The 23,377-nt window shown below is 38.6% G+C and overlaps 1 protein-coding gene across 1 annotated transcript in view; it reads right to left on the minus strand.

The window, feature by feature from the left end:
• Positions 1-23,377, minus strand: part of TRHDE (thyrotropin releasing hormone degrading enzyme) — a 332,065-nt gene that overhangs the window by 118,923 nt on the left and 189,765 nt on the right. The window contains exon 7 of the mRNA XM_042470783.1: positions 18,829-18,894. Within this exon, the coding sequence (XP_042326717.1) occupies positions 18,829-18,894 (66 nt within the window). The remainder of the gene's footprint in view (positions 1-18,828; positions 18,895-23,377) is intronic.

Here is a 23,377-nt window from a genome sequence, read left to right on the forward strand (position 1 = left end):
ACAATAATTGGCTAATGTTTAACATCATGTTAAGCATGTGGTGCACACAAACACGGCAAGATGTTATTATCTCTCCTCTTTAGTGAATATGCATCAACAAAATGTAATGATTTCATACTTGTGCTGAATAGGTTACATTAGAAAAGTTTGTCTAGCACTACAGTACAGTTTTGAAGAGTTTAAACATGTACTGGAGATCCCATTTTACAAGAGATATGCAACAATTCTTCCTTTTTTTAAAATACACCATGTTGCTACTTGAGTATTGGTTGGGAGGGAGAAAGTAAAACAGTAGCTACTTTGATAAACTTTTTCTTTGCTACCCAATCCTAGAATAATGAGACCAAACACATAGATGGGATAAAACAGGGCCATTTACTGACCTACTTATTAAATTCTTAATGGAAATGCAACTAATTTCTAACAACCAAGTGTGGGAGAAGCTGCATCTGGTGTCTTACCACAGACCACCTCTGCAGCTTATCAGGACCATAACACCTGAGCCCTCAACGACCACCCAAATTTTGGGTTATTTGCTGGTCGGCCTCATCAAGAAGTCTAACCAGAAAGCCCCCTTCCCAATCCGTGAAGATTAAAGATGGAGTCTATATTTCAAGCCAGACCTAAGGGCAATTTCTTTCTGCCACCCCCCAGGTCGCAAGGCCTAAAGAGGTGGTTCCAGAAATGTCCCTTCCACCCAAACGGTGTCCAAGGTGCTCACCGAAATATAATCCAAATATTTATGCAAACATTAAGTAATTATATAACTCCAATCAAAATTCAAACCTTTAAGCCAAATTCAATATTAACCAGACACCATTCAAGCCAATTTCCCATATACTGCTGGAAACAGTATGAGGTAGGCAAAAAACCACTGGAAAAGGGGGGAAAGTCCTAAACTTCATAATATACCAGCGGTGGGTGGATGGGTCGATTTCTTCTTTGTAATGGGGTAATGGGGGCAGTTGGCAAACCTTGCCTCTGACCACGCCCCCATAAACCGCTCGCCATGGCATTGCTGCCATGGCGTGATTGGTTAAACTGTCCACTTCATCCCAGGGGAGGGCAGCAAACAGCCCATCCCCACTCGAACTCCTCCATCGTAAAGGGTGGGGGAATGGCCAATGGATTACAATTTTTACTCAGATATTACTTATCAGGGCGATATCAAACTGGAAAATCATAGTCATACAATGTACTCTATTTCTTCAATATAAAAAGAAACTAGCATGTGCAACAGGCTAAACTACTTTCTTTGGTTACAGTAGGCTAGGATACATTCCCTCCCAAGACATTTATGACGGTGGAGGTTAAGAGACAGTGGCCATTCTGGCTAGAGAATTATGGGAGTTGTACATCAAAATGTAACTTCTTCAAGCTATGGTTAGATAAATATACTGTATTATAGCTTGAATCAGATATTGCTTTTTTTCTCTCAGTGTCAGAGGACAGTCTGAGAAATTTACTGGGGAAAGATTTTTTCCTCAGAATAGATCTTAGCTATAAAAGACTTTGGCTAACACTCAGCATTAGAGAGGCAGCTTTTAAAATTATTTTTAGATAAAGAATCTTAATAGATTAAATATAGCAGTCTTAGCATTGCGTGGACAAATAACTCATAAAATGTGAAGTGCTTCCTCCCAGCTTAGCTACAGTATCGGGGGAATACGATTGTCCAGGTTGTTGTTGTTGTTGTTGTTAACTGCCTTTGAGTCAGCCACCCCACAACTCATGGCGACATGTCCACGACCCCCTGTCCTCCACTGCTCTGCTCAGGTACAATAGGTCCAGGCCTGTGACCTGATTGAGTCTAGCCATAAAGCATGCAATATTTCCCTCTTTCGATTACGTTCTACCTTCCCTAACATTATTGTCTTTTCTAACAAGTTATACTTAGGTTTTCCCAGCACCAACACATTATTCAAAGGCTGCTCCTTCTGTAGTCAAAAGTATTCTAGAATAGCATGGTTTTGAGTAGACATGGTCCATTAGCTTTACAAAAGATCTGTTCCTAGTAGACAATCGTGTTGCTGTCAGAATGATTCCAATTTGAATCTGCAGGAGGCTACACCGATTAATTTTGATGATACAAAAGTGTTTTTAAAAATCTTTATGTTTTTACTTTACTTTTCACTTTATTTTTTACTTTAAAATAAAGCAATTCTTTGTTTTAAAATGAAAGTAAGTGGTTTTTGTTATGACTGATGCTGAATTTGGTGGTGGCATGCAGAATTTTTTTGTGGTGTGACAGATGGCCTGCATGCTATTTTTGTTATTATTATTACTGCTGCTGCTGTTACTAAGGAACTGATATGTTATTAATATGTTATTTGTATCTAGAATAGTACTACCTCTGGCTGCATCTACAGTGAAGAATTAATTTAATTTGACACAGCTTAGTTGCCATGGCTCAGTGCCATGGAATTCTGTAGTTTTGTGAGATATTTAGCTTTCTTTCTTAGAGAAGCTCTGGTGCCACAGAAAATTACAAATCCCAGGATTTCAAAGGAGTCATGACAGTTAAAGCAGTGTCAAACTGCATTAATTCTGCAGTTAAGCAACAGCCCAAGTGACACAAAGTGAGGTGATCCACCAGTTTTTAAATTTGGATTGTCCAATCAAAAATACAAAACACGGTAATTAAAAGCTGGCGGATCACCTCACTTTTCTATTGCTTGGACTGCTGCCATACTTCAGAATTAATGCAGTATTTGCTATATGGCCAACATGGCTACCCCTGGATGTTTGGATTGTATTAGGATACATTCACTATAGAGTAGAAAATTTTACCATGAAAAAAACAATTGTCTCCTCAATTTCAGATGCTGCAGGGAAGGAGGAAAATGCTACATGTTCTAAACCCCACTCTCCAAGGAACATTTTTGTCAGCTTCAGTTTGCAGACTTCTGTGCATTTGCCAAAAAATAGGACCCTTCTGGAAATATTACTGTATTTGTTCATACATAGGCTTTTCAACACAGTTTGGAAGCCTGAACAACCAGGCCTTATAATTACAGGGAGGAACTTTCCCAAATGATGCCAAATGTACCCCAGCACCTGGGAGGGGTAGCTGGAATAGGTAGAGAATTCAGTTTATATCTAGTAGTACTCACAACCCATGGTCTAAGTGAAAGAGATGGGTTTCCTCCAGCCATTTCAAGGTTAGGTGATCTCCTGATTAGATCATGTACCTGTCTAGAGAGAATCGGGGGAGTTTAATATGCTAAGAGTTAACCTGATGATAGTTGAACAAAAATTAGCATCATTACAGTTCAACTAAACTGTGCATGACTCATATTTTCCTGCACTGTGAGTTATCATGTAACATAAACTTAGAAAAGATGAGGCTATAACATTCTTATTTTGATCTTCATAATCCAATATGAAAACAGAAACTACTAGCTAGCAGGACTCCATCTTTCCACAGACAAACTTAAGAATGAAAACATGAGCTTTTGACATTCTTCAAGGTATCCATAACCAAAACCAAAAATGACCCCTAATACAACACTGGGACTTTATAACCCCATCATGGCAGGCAACTAGCTGGAAGGAATTCAGGCTCTGCTGATCTGAATATTACACAGAGAGGGTGGCAAATATTACAAAAAACAGAGTTGGATGGCCATGTAAGAAACTGGTTTTCCTTGGAACTGCTCATTACACTATAATATGGCTTATGACATCCTCTAAGAATACTGGGTTTACTCCAAGCCTTATTCATTTTTGAGATTTATATTTGTTTTATATTCAACATTGAATGTAATCAGCAGCAATTTAAAAAATTGCTACCAGAGAGGCATATGTGCAATTAAATTTATTATTTGATTTTAAACATATTCAAGCACTAAACCAAGAGAAACAATATTGGTATCTTTTCATTCTTTCTGGAGCCAAAGCTCACATATAAATTAGTGTAATTATACTTTGGGAAGCTCATTCCTCTCCTCCTTGCAAGCTACAGTAATTTATGATAACACAGTTGTAGTATGATTTTTATTTTCACATCTATGGAATTTGTCAAAAAAATAAAATTAATAACTTTATAAAATCAATATTGGGCAACTGCTGTATACATTATCTTAAGCACAATAAGGGCATCCCCTTTCCCCCCTCAGTTCCAGGCTCAAAAGGATATGTATATATTCCCTGACAAGGCTGGTGGTCTTGCATTTAGTTTCATGGTCAATAAGTTGTGGAAGTCTCTCAAGAAGTCAAGGTGTGAGACCACACACTGGCCAAGATGAATGAAGTAAGAAAAGGATCTCTCTGAGATGACAGGACTACATGTTTACTTATGCATAGATTTCATGGATTAGAGAGCCCTCATTATAGCTACTTAAATAATTTGAGTTAAGCAGTCAGTGAACACTGGAAACATCAATGTAATAATGAAGCACGAATTGAGTCAGGCTCTGGAACTTAGAAAAACACAGAATGCATAATTTATGAAGTCATATCAAGTGTGCTTTAACTAAAACTACAGCAATTGTGAAGCTCTAAATTAGATAGACTGAAACCTCGACCCAAAGTAAGCACTTAGATCTCTTTCCCAGAAACAGCTTTACAAATATGGCCCCTTCTGCAAAGGGCTCTTTTTCGATTAATACTGAAACTCCCTATTAGTGAACTGTGTAAAATGGATATAAGCAAAGCTAGCTTTGAAAGACAAAGGCAGTTGTACTAGCTTGCAAACAATTTGTATTTGAAATCTAAAAGGATATACAAGGAGGACAGCACAACCACTGCTGAATAAAATCTGATGGCACCTAATAATTCTGAAGGTACCTGCTATAATACTATATTTGCTTTAAAGAAAACATTATTTGATGGATTGTGCTAAAGAACAAGAAAAGGATACATCAAAATTCAAAAACATGAATCCTGGGTATTGCAGTTTATTATGGCACCAGAGCTCTCTGACATAGAAGGTTAAATGTCTCAGAAAACTACAGTTTCCAGAATTCCCAAGCATTGAGCCAAGGCAGTTAAAGCAGTCTCAAATTGGACTATTTCTGCAGTGTGTTTTTGACCATAATGTCATGAATTCCTTTCAGTCCATTCTAATCTAGAGCAGATAGATGATCAGTGACTGGACGTTTTTCTTCTATTTTCATCTCCTCTTGTTTTTATATCTGAACCTAGAAAGCCCAAATCTATACTAACTATGTTTGGGGGGGGGGATTTGAACTGTGATTTCTGATCTTAACTTATTTTGCTAATATCACTATATATAATATTAAACACAGTTCTACATGAGCACAGAACAAAAAATGCTTAAAACCAGGAAAATTGGAGGCAAAGATGTTGATCTCTTCCTTGCAGTGATGCAAGAGAAGACAAGTTAAGGGGGTGCACAAGGTATAGGTTTATGTGGAGATTAGCATTATATCTGAAACAAATAAAGAAGAATCATATCGAACCAGACCAAAGGCCTAGGCATTTTGTTCCCACAGTAGCCAACCAGATACCTGTGACAAGCCCTCAAACAAGATATGAATATAACAGCACTACTAGGCATGTTACATAGCAGCAGTACTCAGAGGCACACTGTTTCTAATACAGAAGGTGATCGATAGTTATCATAATTGCTGATAGCTATCAATACCTTGGTTCCCCCATGTATTCAGCTCAGCCCTCGGATACAGCTCCCACATCTATGTTCTGGATTAGTAACAGAAAAAGAATTCACATATTTCTCTTCAGGTTTGAGACCTGCAATACACAACAGTTGTGCAGACCTCTGTGAGTGAAATTAAATTAGCAGTATGCATTAGCTTTAAGGTCTTTTTAAGTATCCTTGGCAGCTCTCCAGGTGCCTTGTCCTAGTGCTCTGGGATCAAGGAGACTATGAAAAAATGAATGAAGCAACACATACATTGAGTAGTAGCCATAAAACTTAAATAAGCAGAAATATTATAAAACTGACATTCCTTTTATACCGTGATTATATGCCCAGAAAAATAATTTATTAACACTTCTGACTTAAATAAGATGAATACCACCTATATTGTATACTTTACCCAACCAGACAATGCTGTCGTTTTAAAAATGCAGCTTCAGTTTTAAGCATTACTAGATATACCTATATAAGCAGTTAGATACTGGGAAAAAACAAACAGCTTTACCGCATCACAAGATCTTAAAGAAAATTACATGAAAATTTCAAATAGGTGGTATTTAATACCATTGAAACTCAAAAAGTATACAAACTACCAGATCAAAAATATTGGTGATGTAATAAAGAAGTGAGTTCACTATACCATATGTGGTGGTCCTGTATTAAGACAAAAAAAATTGGGGCAAAAATCCATTCATGAATCCAAAAAAATTTCGATATACAATACACAATGACACCAGAGTTATATCTACTCAATATAACATGTAATCTTAAAGTAGAGGATGAAAGAAAATATTGGAGAACATTACCATATTTAATTATAGCAGCTAGAATAATAATAGCCAAATAATGGAAAAATGAAGAATCCCCAAATTTAGAAGAATGGCAATTTAAAATACAAGAATTGAGAGAAATGGACAGACTAACCTATCTTATTAACAACAAACATAAAGATAAACTAGAAAAAGAATGGCTCCCAATTCTGCAATATCGGGAAGATTCATTTGAGACCAGGAAAGAATTATTGGAATATTAAAATGATCAATATTACTGAGTTAAGGACAACTTATAGGGAAAGTTAGGACTACATTATAGTTAAGATCAGAAAGAGGAGGAGAGTCCAGAATGGTAGCGGGGGAAGGGATACAAACAAGGAAATATGATCACGCTAAGGATGGTCGGACATTAAACAGAATGAAGGAGTTTTGATTCCAGTGAAGAATATTATATATAAAATATTCAATAGATGGATAAGATACATAAGATACATATACATAACAAGAAACTAAGAAAGAATAAACATGGACTATATATAGGAAAACAAGGAGATGAACCAAATATAAGAAAATTAAGTTAGAGTTAATAAATCTGTATAGCAAACATACGGGGATAGAAGCCAATCTACTCAATGTACTTCTTTTTGCTTATATTGTATTATTTTAAATTCAATAAAATTTTTAAAAAGAAGTTAAATATTGGAATGTATCATCACAAATTCTCTGAAAAGTGGTCAAATGTGATAGCACACAGATACAGCTTTCATGTTACTTGTATTTTGCTACTTAATACTGTTATAAATCCTTTGAGGATGAAATACTTCAATGATGAGGATAAAGCTTCTCAAATTTAGTGTCATGTTCCCATGCATTTACATTGCAATAATCCCATTATCAATGAAATCTACTTCATATTAAGTGTGCGTAAGATTGCCACAGTACTCACAGTCTCCAAAATCTAAATATTCTAATATAAAGGACAAAACAGGTTTTTTTTTAAATGGCAGGATTCTACATATTCTGAAGTCCCCAAGTCCTCACTTTTATAAGGTTTATTTATCTATTTGTTTTCCCACATTCAACAATTCTACTCCCCCTTCCCCATAATGTATTTTTATCATACTGTACCTTGAGATTAACCCACTAATTAACCCATTACGTTATTAATTCACTAGTTTTCTGGTGATTGTCCCAGCTGAACAGAGTCCCCAATTAATTGTTAACATTATACCATGTTTTGGTGAATTAGATTATTACAATTGTTTAGCATTGTTAGGGTGCCTATATTGCATTCAGGAAAACAGAAAGCCATGCTGCCTCAAGAAAAGAAATATAAGAATTGGAGGAAATATATCACATGAATCTGCTGTTTTTCAGGCTAATCTCTGTGATCTTTTTGGAAAGGCAGCAAGGAAGGAGGACAAGGTAAGAGAGAACTTTCTGTAACCTGGACAAAGGCTTGGGCAAAAGGGTTGAGCAAAAGAAAAAACATAGTTTGGGAAAGAAAGAAGAAAAAAGAGCAAAGTGAAAGGAATGGGGGTGGGGGGGGTTGATGGGAAGCGATTTGTTTGCTTAGTAGATTAAAAACATCAGATAGCCAAAGCTCTTTTGGAATGCCAGGTCTTACAGGTCTTTAATCATGAAAGGGAGGCATCCCTTTTCTCAAGGATCTGTGTGGAACGGTGTCTGGAATCTTCCTAAGGTGTAATGGTGCATTGTTAGTCTCCTCAGTAAATTCTCCTCCTCAGCTGATTATACTCTAGAAAGGCTTCTACTGAATATTGTTGCATAACATGGCACAGTGCTCCCTCCATTTTTATGGACTTCGAGTCCGCGGCCTCAGTCCTTCGTGGGCTGGGAAGCTGGGAGGATTAAAATGGCACACATGACCATTCAAGCCAATGCTGCTTGAATATGTGAAAATTTCTGTTTTCATGGGGGGGGGGGGGGCAGACCCCCCGTGAAAAATGGAGGGATGACTGTACTATTTTATACTCTTTTTTTTTACTGAACTGCAATCAATCCCATTGTAGTCTTGTTCACCTGGATTATAGAGTGAAAATTGGCAATTCTGTGGCAGAACAACCATGTGATAAGCTCCTGGTCATGTGGTGGAATCAGTAAGATGTTGTCCCATCTGCTTAGAAGTTCATTGAAAAACAGCTTCTAAGTAGCTAGGCTAATATTTTTTTAAAAAAATATTTAGAAGCAGGACCTTTAATGCCTGTCTAGTTAAGTGGAGAAAGGTCCTTGGCATGAAGGCAGTACAACCTAAAGTACAAAAGGTGTTAATTTATCACAAAGACAGAAGATCCCACAGTAAACTAATGCAAACTGCTGATGATGCGTTAAATCAAAGTGAGTGATGAACACAAATATAGAAGCAACTGAAGTTCAAAAGGATACAAATCTATATGATCAATGAGCTGCCAAATGGCAAATGAAATGTAATGTAGACAAACTCACAGAAATACACATTGGACTAAGAATGATCAATCTACACAAACATCAAATGCAAATGGAATCATAGGTAACAACAGCAGAGAAGGACTAAACAAAGCCATCCTAAAATTAGCAACATGATACTAAGTTTACAGAGTGCTCATATTTAAAACAATACCCTTGTGCAATATAGAAATTGATCTTTTTACAAATATATTTATTAAAGAATATGTATGCACTTAAAAACTATTTATATTTATCAAGGTGCATTGAAATAGGGCAAAAGGACAAATAAAATAACTTGAAACAATGACTTCTAGAAATTCCCACATACATAAACAGAGAGAGGAAGGAAAAGAGGGTGAACATCTATTTGTTATAACTATATTCCAATCTTTCTCTAACAAATTCAAAATGATTGGTGGGGTTATCCTATTTCTATCTGGTAATCTGTGCCTAACTAGGAACTTGAACTTAGTCTTCCACAGTTCAAGAATTCAACCACTATACTACATAACATTTCAGACTTATGGTCTATCCATAGACTTCCAGGAACAATGTCCAATTACTGTTAAACCTGATTATCTCTGAGCTGCAGATTATTCTAAATTCAACTTGTAATTTCTATAGACATATTATACAGAGATAGATAGATAGATAGATAGATAGATAGATAGATAGATAGATAGACAGACAGACAGACAGACAGACAGACAGACAGACAGACAGACAGACAGCTTGGCTACATAATGAGGTCTCTACACAGATATATAACCAAACCTGGAAGAAAATTTAAAAGTGTTAAGGCAATTCAAACACAACTCTGTTTCAAAAGCAATGATCAAAATTCCTATTAAATTTCAAGTAAGGAAATGGTTCCTTGACATCATTTCTGTCATTGTCATATTAAATACATCTTTATATTGTATACATGATATGTTTACTTAAAATTTGTTTTATATTTTACCTTTCAGTATTGGGTTGAAGACAGAATTACTATGTTAAAATATGACCTGATCCCAGATGTAGTTTATTTAAATTTCAGATTGAAAAGCTTACTAAGAACAGATAAGATTGATTACTCTTTCCATCTTAGCATAATTGTATTTCAGGTGAACATCAATTTACTTTAAAGGACACCTCTAAGTAACAGACTGCATCATACATAATTCATCAATCACAGCTGCCTGTTACATGATTTACTTAAACAGATTTCAATGGAATAAAGGGAGTTTTATTGTTTTCCTGCTTTGCTTTGTTTGTTTTTAAATTGTTTTAGAAACATTAATTTACTTGGAATAATTGCTGAAAGAATTTATCTTTGGCACAGAGCAAAATAAATTACTCTCCATCCAAATTTTCTTACTTTTCATCCAGATGTGCAAGTTATTAAAATTTCTGTAAAATGCAAAATGAGTTTTCAAAACCTCTTTATAGCAGTGAAGAAATCATGCTAATCAAAAGTGTAAGTATAGCATAAGGGTTTTGATAAGGAGAAAAAGATATTTCTTATCATCAATAATATGAGTTTCCCCAGTAACACTAGCTTGTGTTTTTGCATGGATTTGCTAATTTTTAGAATCATAGAATCATAGAGTTGGAAGAGACCGCAAGGGCCATCCAGTCCAACCTCCTGCCATGCAGGAAATCTCTTTAAAAATGCAATTGCCTGTGAGGGCGCTGCCACAATAAAATGCAAAGCCACACGTGGAGGAAAGGCCACAACTTTATTAAAGCAAGCATCAGCAAAAAGGTAGGGTTGGCCAAAAGCATGAGTTCTGGATCATCTTACAACCCGCTGTTGTAGGATAAATGGCATGTCATATAAAGCAAGGCATCGGGATGAGCTAGGGGCTAGATTAACGCCCTCTCGTATCCATGCAACCTGCAGATTGCATTTAACTAAAGCCCCTAGTCACCAGGAAGCGGTGTCACGTTATGGCCCCCGCAATGACCACAACGTATGCCCTTATCGCTCTCATGTCCCATAGGGGCTGCCAATACGGTGCTATGCAACCTTATAGACCATGCCTACCAGATCCAGAACCTCTGCTGCCGCCCCAAAAGTTGTGACAGTAAACCACACACCCTAGGGAGGGCGGGTAGGAGAGCCGAGCAGAAATGGCGCCAAGAAGGATGCCGCATGGCCTTTTTATAGGCCTTTTCCAAAGGTGGGGGCTGAGAGGGGAGTCGCCCCGCCCCCAGGAGCAGCCAGCCAATCGGCTGCCCTGGAGGACCAGGGCGACCATAGAGAGGGACTGTCCACCTCCTAGAGTGTCACTCAGGAAGCGGAAGTCCCTCACTTTCCCCCCTCAGCCAGCCAATCAGAGGCCAGCGCACCCCAGCAATGCATGCTGGGGCACGCCAGACCTCTGTGGCACCTGGCCCCGGCAGCAACACTGCCTGCTTGGGGAGTCGGGCGGCAGCCTTCATCCTAAAAGTACATTTTAAAAATTATGTAACAATTCTCAAAAGGACTTCAAAATTATACTCCTCTTCCCCTTCCATATTTATATAGCTTATGTACAAACTATGTCTTGCATCACAGGAGGACAGACTTCAGCCTCATGAAATCAACTTTCTTTTGGCTAGAACGGTGAGGTCCACCAGTCCCCCTCAGCCAAATACAAAATGGTGGCTCAAGCCAACCACCTGCTGAATCACATAAGTCCCACAGCAAGAATGCCTGGCATTTACAAGGCAGCATCTAAATATAAATTATTACAAATTAGGAATCCTAACTATCTAATTTAGTCCCAAGAATCAATAATGTTAAACAATTGTGAGTCAGAAACTCTTTATTGCAAATTAATTAAAAAATGACCAAGAGATCCCTAATGGTCTTCTGTCTGCTCTGTGTTATACAATATGTCCATCATATACTGTATATATGTGTCTATAAGTCTAAAAATGTATGCTCAAAAATTGACCCCAAAATCCTAGGTTGACTTATTTACGGGTCAGTATGGTAATGTGATAGCAGCTCTTTCAGATTTTCCCATGCGGTGGCAAGATAGTTTCTTTTTCTCTTGCACCAAGCAGAAAGAGTCCTAAGTGATTAATTGCTTTTAAACAACAGTCCCTCCTCCATCCACTGTCTGAGTGAAAGTCTCAATTAGAGTCTCTTTTGCCATGCGCACACATACACACACTGAAGGAACCTCCCAAGTTTTACCCTCAACTTATCCAAAGGTCATGGCAAAATCCATAATTCTGACCCCAAAATCTGCTTTCAACTTATACATGAGGTCGACTTACAGTTGTATTTTAAAGTCTTATTTTAAAAGTTCATACTAAAAATATTATTCCGCAATGTTCCAAATTTCATTATCTTTATTATCAAAAATATAACCTGTGTAGTGATCCTATGTCATTCAAGGTGGTCCTTTGGGGGACACCTTAAGGTCCTTTAGACATGACAGAACTTTGATTAGATAACAGCACAATACATATACTTCCAGGGGTTCCATAGTACCTTTACGGAAAGGTCCAACATTGCTGATAGTTGTGTGCGTGTGTGTGGGGGGGGAGGTCCTAATTTGCCTGAGACATCCCAAGCTTCCTCATTCCCTTAACATGCTCCTCCTAAAGCCCAAGAACTACAATAGACAAAGAAGAGGCAAAAATAATTCCATCCTATTGTAGCCACTGATAAAAAGAAAATGGAAAAAAACAACTACAGAGGGTAGAACAAAAAAAAAAAGTAAAGCTATCTCCTCACTTTCAGTTACTTACCCTATCTGAAGCAATTTGCAGGGCTTTGGATCAAGCAGCTGCTCCACCACATAATCTTTCCAATGAACACAACAGCATCACCCTAAATACTCTCAAATATTCACAATTACTGCCAGGTATTTCTGTTATTTACTGTATACACTCATGTATAAATCAACCTCATGTATAAGTTGAGGACAGGCTTAGGGCCCAACATTAAGGATTTTGAGATGACCTGTGGATAAATCAAGGGTAAAACCTAGGGCCATGTAACAAATGAATTAAAGGCCAAAGCAAAAGGAAACAATGCCAAAGAACTTACAAAATTCTGCCAGGCATAACTGTGTATGCTCACTCGAGCAGTGGTTCCCAAGCTTTGGTCCTCCAGATGTTTCGGACCTCAGAACCCAGAATTCCTGACTTTTGGCCAAGCTGCCTGGGGCTTCTGGGAATTGAAGTGCAAAACATCTGGAGGACCAAAGTTTGGGAATCACCACCTTTAAGGCTTGATGGATTAGGAGGGAACTATGGTAAATGGTGACTGTGTGATCTGTGTGTGTGGGGGGTGGGGGGTGGGGGGGGTTACCAGGCGTGGACAAGGCTAAAAATAGTTGTAAGAAATGGTGCAAAAGGATGTAAAGGGCAAGAGTTAATGCGAGAATTAATGCACAATATTAACTCTTATCCCCCCCCCCCCCAAAATGGAACTATCTCTTTCTCTGAGCAGAGTGCCAAAAGGCAAAAGCTTACTCCATCCTGGGAAAACCTAAAAGAAGCATCAGTTCCTTTTATTCTTTCAGTGCTCATTTGAGGAGAAGAGCCAAAGACTGGCAACTGCAATGAATGTCCTGCCCAGTCAGTCAAAAAAATCAGAAGTGGTTCTGTGGCAGAGAGAGGTCCGGTGCTTCTTGGATGGACTAAGATCTCACCTTTCACCACTCAACCCAGAGAAGGAGATGGTTCTTTTTCCAAAAGAGTTACAGTACAGTTAATACACTGACCTAAGGATAAGTTGACCCAGTTTTTCTGCGTCAGTTTTTGACTAAAATTTCAAGATTTATGCATTAGTACATACATTTAAACAAACACACAAAAAGGAACACACCTGCTTTCTTCCACACAGTTACTGCTTCAGAAAAGCCAGCTTTTTCCATGGAGTCTCCACACAACCAGAAACCCTAGAAATTCAGGGTGCCCAGTCATGTGGCCCAGTCACACATAGAACAATCTCCCCTCTTGAGACCACTCATAGCCACTTGTGCTCCCTCCTTGTGTGTTTATCCAGGCAGATGAAAAACAGTTCATTTCTCTCTGTTCCAAGCTATGAATACATACCATTTTCCTCTAATTGTTTCATAGAGAAGATGTTAAATATTTTCTTTAAAAAGCTATTCAGGGCTTTTAGCACGGCTCATTTTTTGTATCCTTTGGGCCTGGGCACCCAAATGACAGTACTGGGATTGAGCTGGTTGCCTACAACCTGAGGAAGAGGAGGACTGTGATGGTTAGCGCTATCGCGCCTGATCAAATATCTGGTACTAGTGCTCTTACTGCTGGTACTGGTGGTATTGGTAAGGGGCATAGCCAGGATAGTTGGCATGTTGCCCTCCAAATGGCTGCCTTGAAATCAGCCTACAGGTACAGGTAGAAATATCGTGTTTCCTTACTGCCACACACATCTTGTATTTAAACTTCTCATCAGTCTCCTTATTGAAGAGACCTGAATCATTGAAAGGCATGTCCTCAATTAGGGCTCATACTTGAGAAGTCAGAGATGAGGATCTTAATCAGGTGTGTTGACGTAGGGCAATCGCCCCGACAAGACCAGAGTTCCTGACTGATGTAATTTGCTGAGCCTCTTGTGTGTGGGCTTTTGCTTGGAGGACCAGAGTCAGCATCTTCTTATCATGAGGAAGATCCCCAACCTAGGGCAACATCATCTCCCAAAAGTGCTTCTGGTATGCCTCCATGCAAGCTGAATAGTTAGCTAACTTCAAATCTAGGACTACATCAGCATAAAACTTTCCTGCAAGGCCATCAAGTTTCTTACTTTCCTTGTTGGTTGGAGTGGTAGATGTTTTGGAGGTAAATGAGATCTGGGTGTTCTCAACCATCGCTGAATTAGGCTTCGGGTGTTCAAAGTGATCCAATAGGTTCACAGGTTTTTTCAGATGTAGAAGAGATGGTCACAGGTGCATGCCACAAATGCTGAACAATCTTTTCCATAAAAGGCAAGAATCCTATGGAAGCTGGTGTAGGGACCCAATAATGGAGCCTCTCATCAATGGGGTCAAGAGCGTCCTGATCAGAACATTGTACATCAATTTTCAATGCATTTCCCATCTGCAATACTTGTTCTGCAAAGGACTTGATGTCATCTGTAGGAGAAGCATATTCAAGGACAACTAATGCCAGACATGGTGAGGCAGGGCATACGGTATCAGCAGAAGAGGCCCTCAAAAAAAAAAAAAAAAGGATCTAGATGAAGTGTCCTCCGGGGTCCTAGCAAGGGGCTTGTCCACCAGCGCCTGTCGTCGAACCAGAATTGTAGGAAGCATATCAGAAGTAAACCAAGCAGGGGCTGCCAGTTAAGATGCAGGCCGGGCTTCGATACTAGCACTGAGTGGCCAGATCTTGACGGGGTAGGAGAGCAAAGTCTGTCCCACTGCTCCCTAAAGTATAGAGTCTCAGGAAGAGAGTCCAGATCCACTGGCATGTAATAAATGCCCATCTCATCATCCTACACTAGGTTGGCAAAGAGGCGACTGGGTGATGTTTCGCCGTCCCAAGCATCGGTATCGAGGTCTTGGGGGACTCAGCTCTAAGCATCAGTATTGAGCTCTTCCATATGGTGTGGAACACGCTGAGAATAAGGGGGTGAAGAAAGCCAGTCCCTGATAATAAGGCTGCCTCAAGCTGGTGGGGGGGGGGGGGGGGTTAAGATCAGAGGGTCTAATGAACTTTGGTCGACTGGATGATTGGACCTGATTTCCCCTTCCGACTCAGACCTGAGATCCACCTGGACAATATGCAGTAGTTGACTAGGTGAAGTCAGGGCAGAATGGATTTGTCAGGAGGAGGATGCCTTTTCCACCTTCAAAGTGGAGGCCGAAGAATGGGTGTCCTTTGCAGCCAGGTCAGAGCCTATGGATGTAGATGGGGCCTTTTTCTTTTTGTCCTTTCCACTATTAGATTCCTTCGTGGAGGCCTTGTAAGGGGAAGAGGAGCTGTGTCTCTCAGAGGATCAATCTCCAGATCTTTTTCCTTTTTGGAGGGAGATTCTCTGGAATCTATATCCTCCCAATGTTTGCATTTACTAGTGCATTTTAAATCGGAGTCGTGTTTAGATGCATGGTCCACATTGTCCTTATAGGACTTTCTGGTTTCCTTGGTTGGGGATTTATGCTTAGTGGACCCTGCTACTGAGGAGGTCTCCCTGGACTGATGAGCAGGTGTGGTCACTGGGGCCAACACCTGCTGGTATAAAGCTGCTTTCAGGCAGGTCTCCCGCTTTTTCCTCACCTGAGGCCTTACAGTGGGTACATGCTGTGCCCCTCTCCCAAGCATAACAGGCAAGTGTAATGCAGGTCCTGGCTGGGAATTTTACCTCCATAAGCAATGCATCTCTTAAAGGACATGGTGTGGGAGGCTTTTTAAAAATCAAACAGCCAACTGAAGCAGCAGTAAAAGCATTAAAAGCGAAATTAGACAGTCTGAGTCAAAGTGAAAATCGACCAAAGTCCAATTCAGAATTCCAAGAGTCAGTCAAAAACAAAGTCCATTGGGAAGTTACAAAAAGTCTACTGGGAAGTTATAATTCTGCTCTGTCGAGGAAAACCTCTTGCTTTCTAATATGTTGAAGTATAGGTACCCAGGCCTCCAGCTGCTGGACCTTTTTGTCCAAGATGGCTACCAGCTTGCATTTGGTGCAGGTGAACTTCTCCACATCCATAGGCAAGAAAACATATACCCCACAAGTGTTGCAAGTGACTGCAGCAGTTCCCTCAGTGTTCATATTGAGAAGTCTTAGGTAGGCACTGGAACAGGACTGTGGGCTTCCCCCTCAAAAGGTGCCCTGTTAAACACCCACATAAAGGACCCCTGTTGGCCTGGCCTTTGTTCCCAAGCGCTGTCAGTGAACTCAATCAACTGGGCCTATTGAGCACTTGATTTGCAGGAGAGGCAGGAAATATAAATAAATCCTATTATTATTATTATTATTATTATTATTATTAGACTGGATGGTCTTAGATAGAGAACACACAGAGGAAGTTGCTGGGAAGGAGGCACTTCACATACACAGGAGGTAGAGAGTTGGAGGAATGTCACACATACAGAAGTAGGGAAACCAGGGATCATTCTGGGAGCTTGCAGCTATACAATCAATTTGAAGTTATCTCCCTTATCAGGGATAATGAGGAAGAGAAGCAGAGACAGTCCTCAGTGATTGTGCAAGAGATCCTGTAGATTTGAAACATGAGCCAAAGCTAACAAAATTAATTTCAACACAGAGAAATGTAAGGTACTGCACTTAGGGCAGAAAAATGAAATGCACACACACGCACGCACGCACACACACACACACACACACACACACACACACACACATACATACACATAGGATGGGGGACACCTGGCTTAATAAGACTACGTGGGAAAAGGATCTAGCAGTCCCAGTAGGCCACAGGTTGATTTGCAGGAGAGGCAGAAAATATAAATAAATCCAATTATTATTATTAGACTGGATGGTCTTAAGATAGAGAACACACAGAGGAAGTTGCTGGGAAGGAGGCACTTCACATACACAGGAGGTAGTCAACAATGTGATGCAGCAGTTAAAAAGGCCAATGAGATTTTAGGCTGCATCAATAGAAGTATAGTGTCTAGTCAAGGGAAGTAATAGTGCCACTCTATTCTGCTGTGGTCAGACCTCACCTCAAATAATGTGTCCAGTTCTGGGCACCTCAATTCAAAAAGGATGTTGACAAGCTGGAGCATGTCCAAAGGAGGGGGGTCCGGAATGGATCCCTGTGAGTTAGGAGGGGTGACTGTATTCAGTTCTAATACTTCTATTCTGAAAATTCTTATAATAATATATGAAATGTCTTTTTAAAAATTCATTTCTATAAGCATTTAACTCTTAGCGAAATTTCAGGAAAAAACGAACTTGGCTTAAAGACATAATTAATGTTAAAGGATTAAAGACATAATTAATTACCTGTCACACCATTCTCCAGTACTTTACTTCTCTCCACTTTTAAATTTTTCCCTTATTCTGTCAGCATATTCAGCACTTTCAGACCTCTTCACTATATATCTTTTTAAAAAATACTGTCACTGCGTGGCCATTTTAAAACAATTTTCTTTATAATTCCTACAGAAAAATATATCTTATGGAGGATTCCATATATCTTAGAATGCCTTTTTTAATTTACTTATATTTACAGGTGAACACACACACACACAATCTGTTTCCTTGCCTTTTGTCATGCAGCGATATCCTTTGCAATTTTAATAATAATTTCCTCCCATTTAATAAAACTTTTTGTCTATTTCCACTTTAAAATACAGTGCTACCTCGGGTTACGAAATTAATTCGTTCCGCCGCTCCGTTCGTAACCCGAGTAATTTCGCAACCCGAAAAGGCTTTCCGTTAGCGCTGGAAAGCCACTAGCCGCGCTTTGCGTTTGAATTTCGCGCCGAAATAAATTTCGTAACCCAAAAAAAACATCGTATCCCGGAACAGTTTTTTCCAATCTAACTTTTTCGTATCCCGGAAATTTCGTAACGCGATCAATTCGTATCCCGGGGTACCACTGTAATGTTATCTGAATCTATTGATGATGAGTATGATTCTTCTGCATCTTTTCACAAATTTACCCACATTGTACAATAGAGGGTTATTCAACCAATCTCAACATTTCTCCTTTCTCTTCTGATGTCAGTTGTAAAGTTATGAAAGCTTACATATTAATTAAAATTTTCATTTCCACTTATATAGGCTATAAATGATAAATTCATGGTGTATAAGGAATGGATGCGTAAGAACACCCTTTTGACCCTTTGAATATTACACATCCACCCCACCTTCATTCCCTATAGTGACACAGCGTTTGGTATCACAAACCTTTTTTCCATTTTAAACCCAGTGTTAAATATGGATTGATAGTGCAGTATCTGGGGTTTCAGAAATTAACAGAAAAATATGCAATAAAAATACACTGGCACAAACACAAACACAAGCACACAAGAAAGAAAAAAATGTTTTCTACATACTTGTAGGCCCATCTGAAACACTGAGTGACCCATAAAATTTGCCAGCATTCGAATTAAAGCTGCACCCTGCAAACACAATTCATAAAAGAAAATGTTGGATTGTTTTCTCTACAAACAGGTTAATAGTAATACTAATATGACATGCATTTATTGCAATATACCTTAACATATTGGCTCATCATTAACAATGACATATAAAAGTTCAAGAAAATAAAATCCACCTACACTCTCTACAAATTCACATCCTTCATCTGCATTCAGTGTTGCAACAAAATAAGAAAAGGGAAGACTGCAGGAACATAAAAGTATTATCTGGAAGTGGACTGCTAATAAATGGTAACATATTATAAACTATAGTAGTACACTTTGTTTTCATCAGCTAGCACAACCCCTAGTTGTTCATCTAAATAAAAAGATATGATGAAATTAATGAAATAAAAAATAACAATGAGTCAGAAGACACAATAAATGCAACAGAAGCTATGGTGTACTGGACTAATCTGGACTAAGAAAAAACTGCTGCCTTGAGCTTCAGTCCCCAAGTTCCATATATAAATGGCTTTCTGTTTCAGTATATATTTCTTACTGAGCCTAGCTTTCTGTGCTTCCCTCCTTTGATATGTCACAAGATTGAAAGCCATTCCTTCCAATAGTAAATAAATATGGTCAGGTGTTCAGTTTCCAGAGCAAAGTTAACTTCCAAACACAGTTTATGTTTCATGCCTATTTCCCTTACCTAGTTTTCTCCAAACTGGTTCCTCTTATACTTGATGGATTTCAACTCTCATCGTCCCTAGCCACCATGACCAATGATTGTGGCCATGGGTTTTAGGACATTCAATTGGGGAAGGCTACCATCATCCATGGAAACCCACTGGGTGACCTTGGGCAGGTCACACACTCTCAGCCCCAGAAAACACATGATAGGTTTGCCGTAAATTGGAAATTACTTGAAGGCACATAACAATAAACCCTTAACTTTGTAGCCACTGAGCAGTCTTGGGGCCCAGAGATATTGCTAAATTCCATTTACATGAAAACTTGTCATTGTCCTATGGCCATCCCAGAGAGGAGAAACAGAAGATGCTAGTGTTCTTGCTGCTAAAACATTAAAGCACTATTAACATTATGTCTAAATGAGAATATTTATGTCTAAATGAGAACATCAGAACATTTCCCTATTTACTGTATACTACAGATTACCAGAGTGGATCAAATTATGCATAAACACTGGAGAAACAAGAGAACTGTCTTGAGCTTTAAGATGGCCTAAGGATAGCCTTTATATGAAGATGAATTAGGAACTATGAAGATAGGGGATTTTCTGAAACAAGAAACTTGGATAATTCTACTCTGGGAAGAGAAACTAGGGAATTTCTGAAAAATAAAATAGAAAATTCCTATGAAATAAGTCACAGAGGACTGGTAGAGCAATCATCTGGAGATTGGGAGGGAAGGGGAGAGGAGGCATTTTAATATCCTAGGTCACCCTAAAAATATGAACCCGATCCAACTTCTTCTTTCCCCTGTGACTCCACCCATTATAAAATAGCGAGCATGAACTAGTGAAAAACAACTGAATGCAAGTTAGATTCACAGAATGGATGCATCATGTACATCAGCATCTTTATTTTAACTACTGACTGTGTTCATTCAGTTAAATAAGACCCTTATTTATCAATGGGAATTAGGTTGTCATCACGTAAGGTGAAATTAAATTCTGTTGATTCCAATGGGATAAAAGTGTGTGTAACTTAACCTAGACCTCAAAATTAACAGCTTTATTTATTTTTAACTGACATTTTAAAAAAAAACTAGAATGAAAGGAAACCTATGAAAGGATATGAAACAAACTCTTTTGACAAATGGTCAACTAAAGACCTTACTCCAATGTCACCAATGCCAATCTCAAAGAACTTTCTATCTTCCTCCCACTATAACCCACAGCACTGCTTGGAAATTGGTTCCAGAGAATTTCCTAGCTGGCAGAGCTCTTTTTGGCATTCATGATGAGTGGCAGAAAAAGGAGAGATCACCCTCCTAATCCTACTGTTGGAAGTAGTTTCATCAGAAGATGAACCTTCACCACAGAAATTTCAATGTTCATCTTTCATGTTAACAAGTAAGCATTAAATAGCTGTCTTCCTTAGAATATGCTGAATTTCATATTTCTTGGTGTTCATTTTGCTTTAACTTTTCATTACCTAAACTTTCCATCATGAAATATTATAGAAAGCTCGAAAGTTTCTTACATCAATCTCCAATTAAGATAGTTTCTTATTTTGAGTGTTTGTCAGCAGTATAATCAATTCAAAGGACTGTACACTGATGGAGATGAAGCAACAGAGAAGGGAAATACTGGGAAGCAGGCACATTCTTCTAATTACTTCACAGAACTTAAGTAAACAGGAGAATCAGTGTCTTTTGTCCTGGCATAATGCATGCTAAGAATCTATTATGCAATTGCAGTGGTCATTAGAAAAGAAAAAGACATGTTGAATGATGCCTCTTTAACAAGTAGTTAAACTGTTGGGAGGGAAATGCACAAAGTCATCCAAAAGCTGTGAATGAAAAACAAGTCTGAAACAGCCAGTATCCTTTTCATTTCATCATCATTGTGTTTTACAAAAGCAGAGAGGAAAATAATGTTTTAAAAAACACAGAAAGGGGTGGAGCACAAAACAAATGACCACATCATATTGATTATACAGTGATACCCCACTAAATGAGCTAAGATGAGAGGACACTGGGTTTGTCCAAGGATGACTGGTGGTTTACATAGCAGTGTCATATTGAATCCACTCTTGAGTTTAAATCTGATCATTAAAGGAGCTATCTAAGGTGCTGAACACTGCCAACAAAATGGGTACTATGACATGTCAAATAGCTCCTGTAAAGTTCATACTACTTCATTGCCCATACAGGGTTTACTGCCCTTGTAACATGGGAAAAACAACTGCTACTTAATTTGTCACAGGGAACCCATCTTCTGAATGTTCAAATACATGTTGAGTTTGTGAATGACCTCTACCTTGCTGAGTCCACTAATACTATATCTGCTTCATATTTGCCACAAAGGCTAGTTAAAGATCCAATTTATCACATCAGTATCACTTCCTGGTTATTTCATCTCACAAACATACAAGCGCAAGCCCAAGTGCTAATCCCAGCTAGAACAGATTCACTGAATCAAATGTATGTTGGCTTACATGTATGTTGGCTTGCCCAACTCCCACTGATTCAGTGGATCCACTCTAGCTGAAACTAGCAGTTGGATGTCTTCCCATGAACCCAAATGAATAGTGACTGAAAAGTGCTTAGCAGCAACGATGGATCCTATTTCCTTTTCCTCTTCACAAAGAGAGCAGAAAGTTCTTTGATAGCTCTCAAGCTGGGGAATCCAAATAAGCTAAAGAAATATGTGACTCTTCTTTCATTTTACTCTAAGCATCTGAAGTTATTAATCATCATGTATTTTTCAAACACTGAAGAATGCCCTGTGATCTCAAATCCATTTAAGCAAAAAGAGTACAACAGGTTGCAAAGCAGTCACACAAAAAACAACACATTATTTCTGTTGTTTGAATAGCAGCCGGAAAGTAATATCCAAGACACTTTTACAAAATAATCATTTTGTTGACTCTAGACAGACACAGCTGGATGCCAATATGAAATTTTGCTCATTAGGAAATTCACAGCATGAACTAAACTTAGTGAAGGAATTATGTCAAACTTGGATAATAAAAAATGACTTTTAAAAAACTGCCTTTCACAAAATTGAGAAATTAAATTCGAAGCAGCTTCATAAATTCCTTAAATGTATTTTTTAAAATGACTTAATATTAAACATACAGATATCAATGGGATACCAACATGATTTCCATGATTATGTTGGTGGTAGTGTGTACAATGAAGGTATAATTCCAAATGTATATACCTGGAAGGAAACTCCATTGAACTATGTGAAATTTCCTATTAAGTAGGAAATTCTCCCACTGAAATCAATGGGATCTGAAGAATAGTTGAGCTAAATCCAACTACAGTTGCCACCCCCCACACACATTCATAAGAGTTAATGGCACACCTCTCCTGCTACAAAAAGTTAAAAATGTGAATACCAATAAATATAAACAAAAATTATAAATCTTATTTTTTTTAACCTGAGAAAAGACATCTCTAGGAATCTTTAGGTTCTCTAGCACAACCCTATGGTCATCTTCTGGTGGAAGCTGACCACAGAATCGCACCAGAGGTCCCACAGATTCCTAGAGGAGTGTTTTCTCTAGGAATCTCTAGATCCTCCAGTGTGACCTGGAGAACCTAGAAATCCATAGAGAGAACATATTAATCAAATCTGCAAAAGGGGAACCAGGGAATGTGGGAGGTCAATTGTAGTCCCCCAACAGTAGATTCATTGAAGCAATGAGGGTTACATAAATGTTGAAATATTGTTCAGTAATTGATTTAAAATGTCAATTGTAGTCCCCAAACAGTAGATCAACTGAAGCAATGAGGGTTACATAAATGTTGAAATATTGTTCAGTAATTG

Source organism: Sceloporus undulatus, chromosome 5, assembly GCF_019175285.1.
Source record: "Sceloporus undulatus isolate JIND9_A2432 ecotype Alabama chromosome 5, SceUnd_v1.1, whole genome shotgun sequence".
NCBI lineage: Eukaryota > Metazoa > Chordata > Lepidosauria > Squamata > Phrynosomatidae > Sceloporus > Sceloporus undulatus.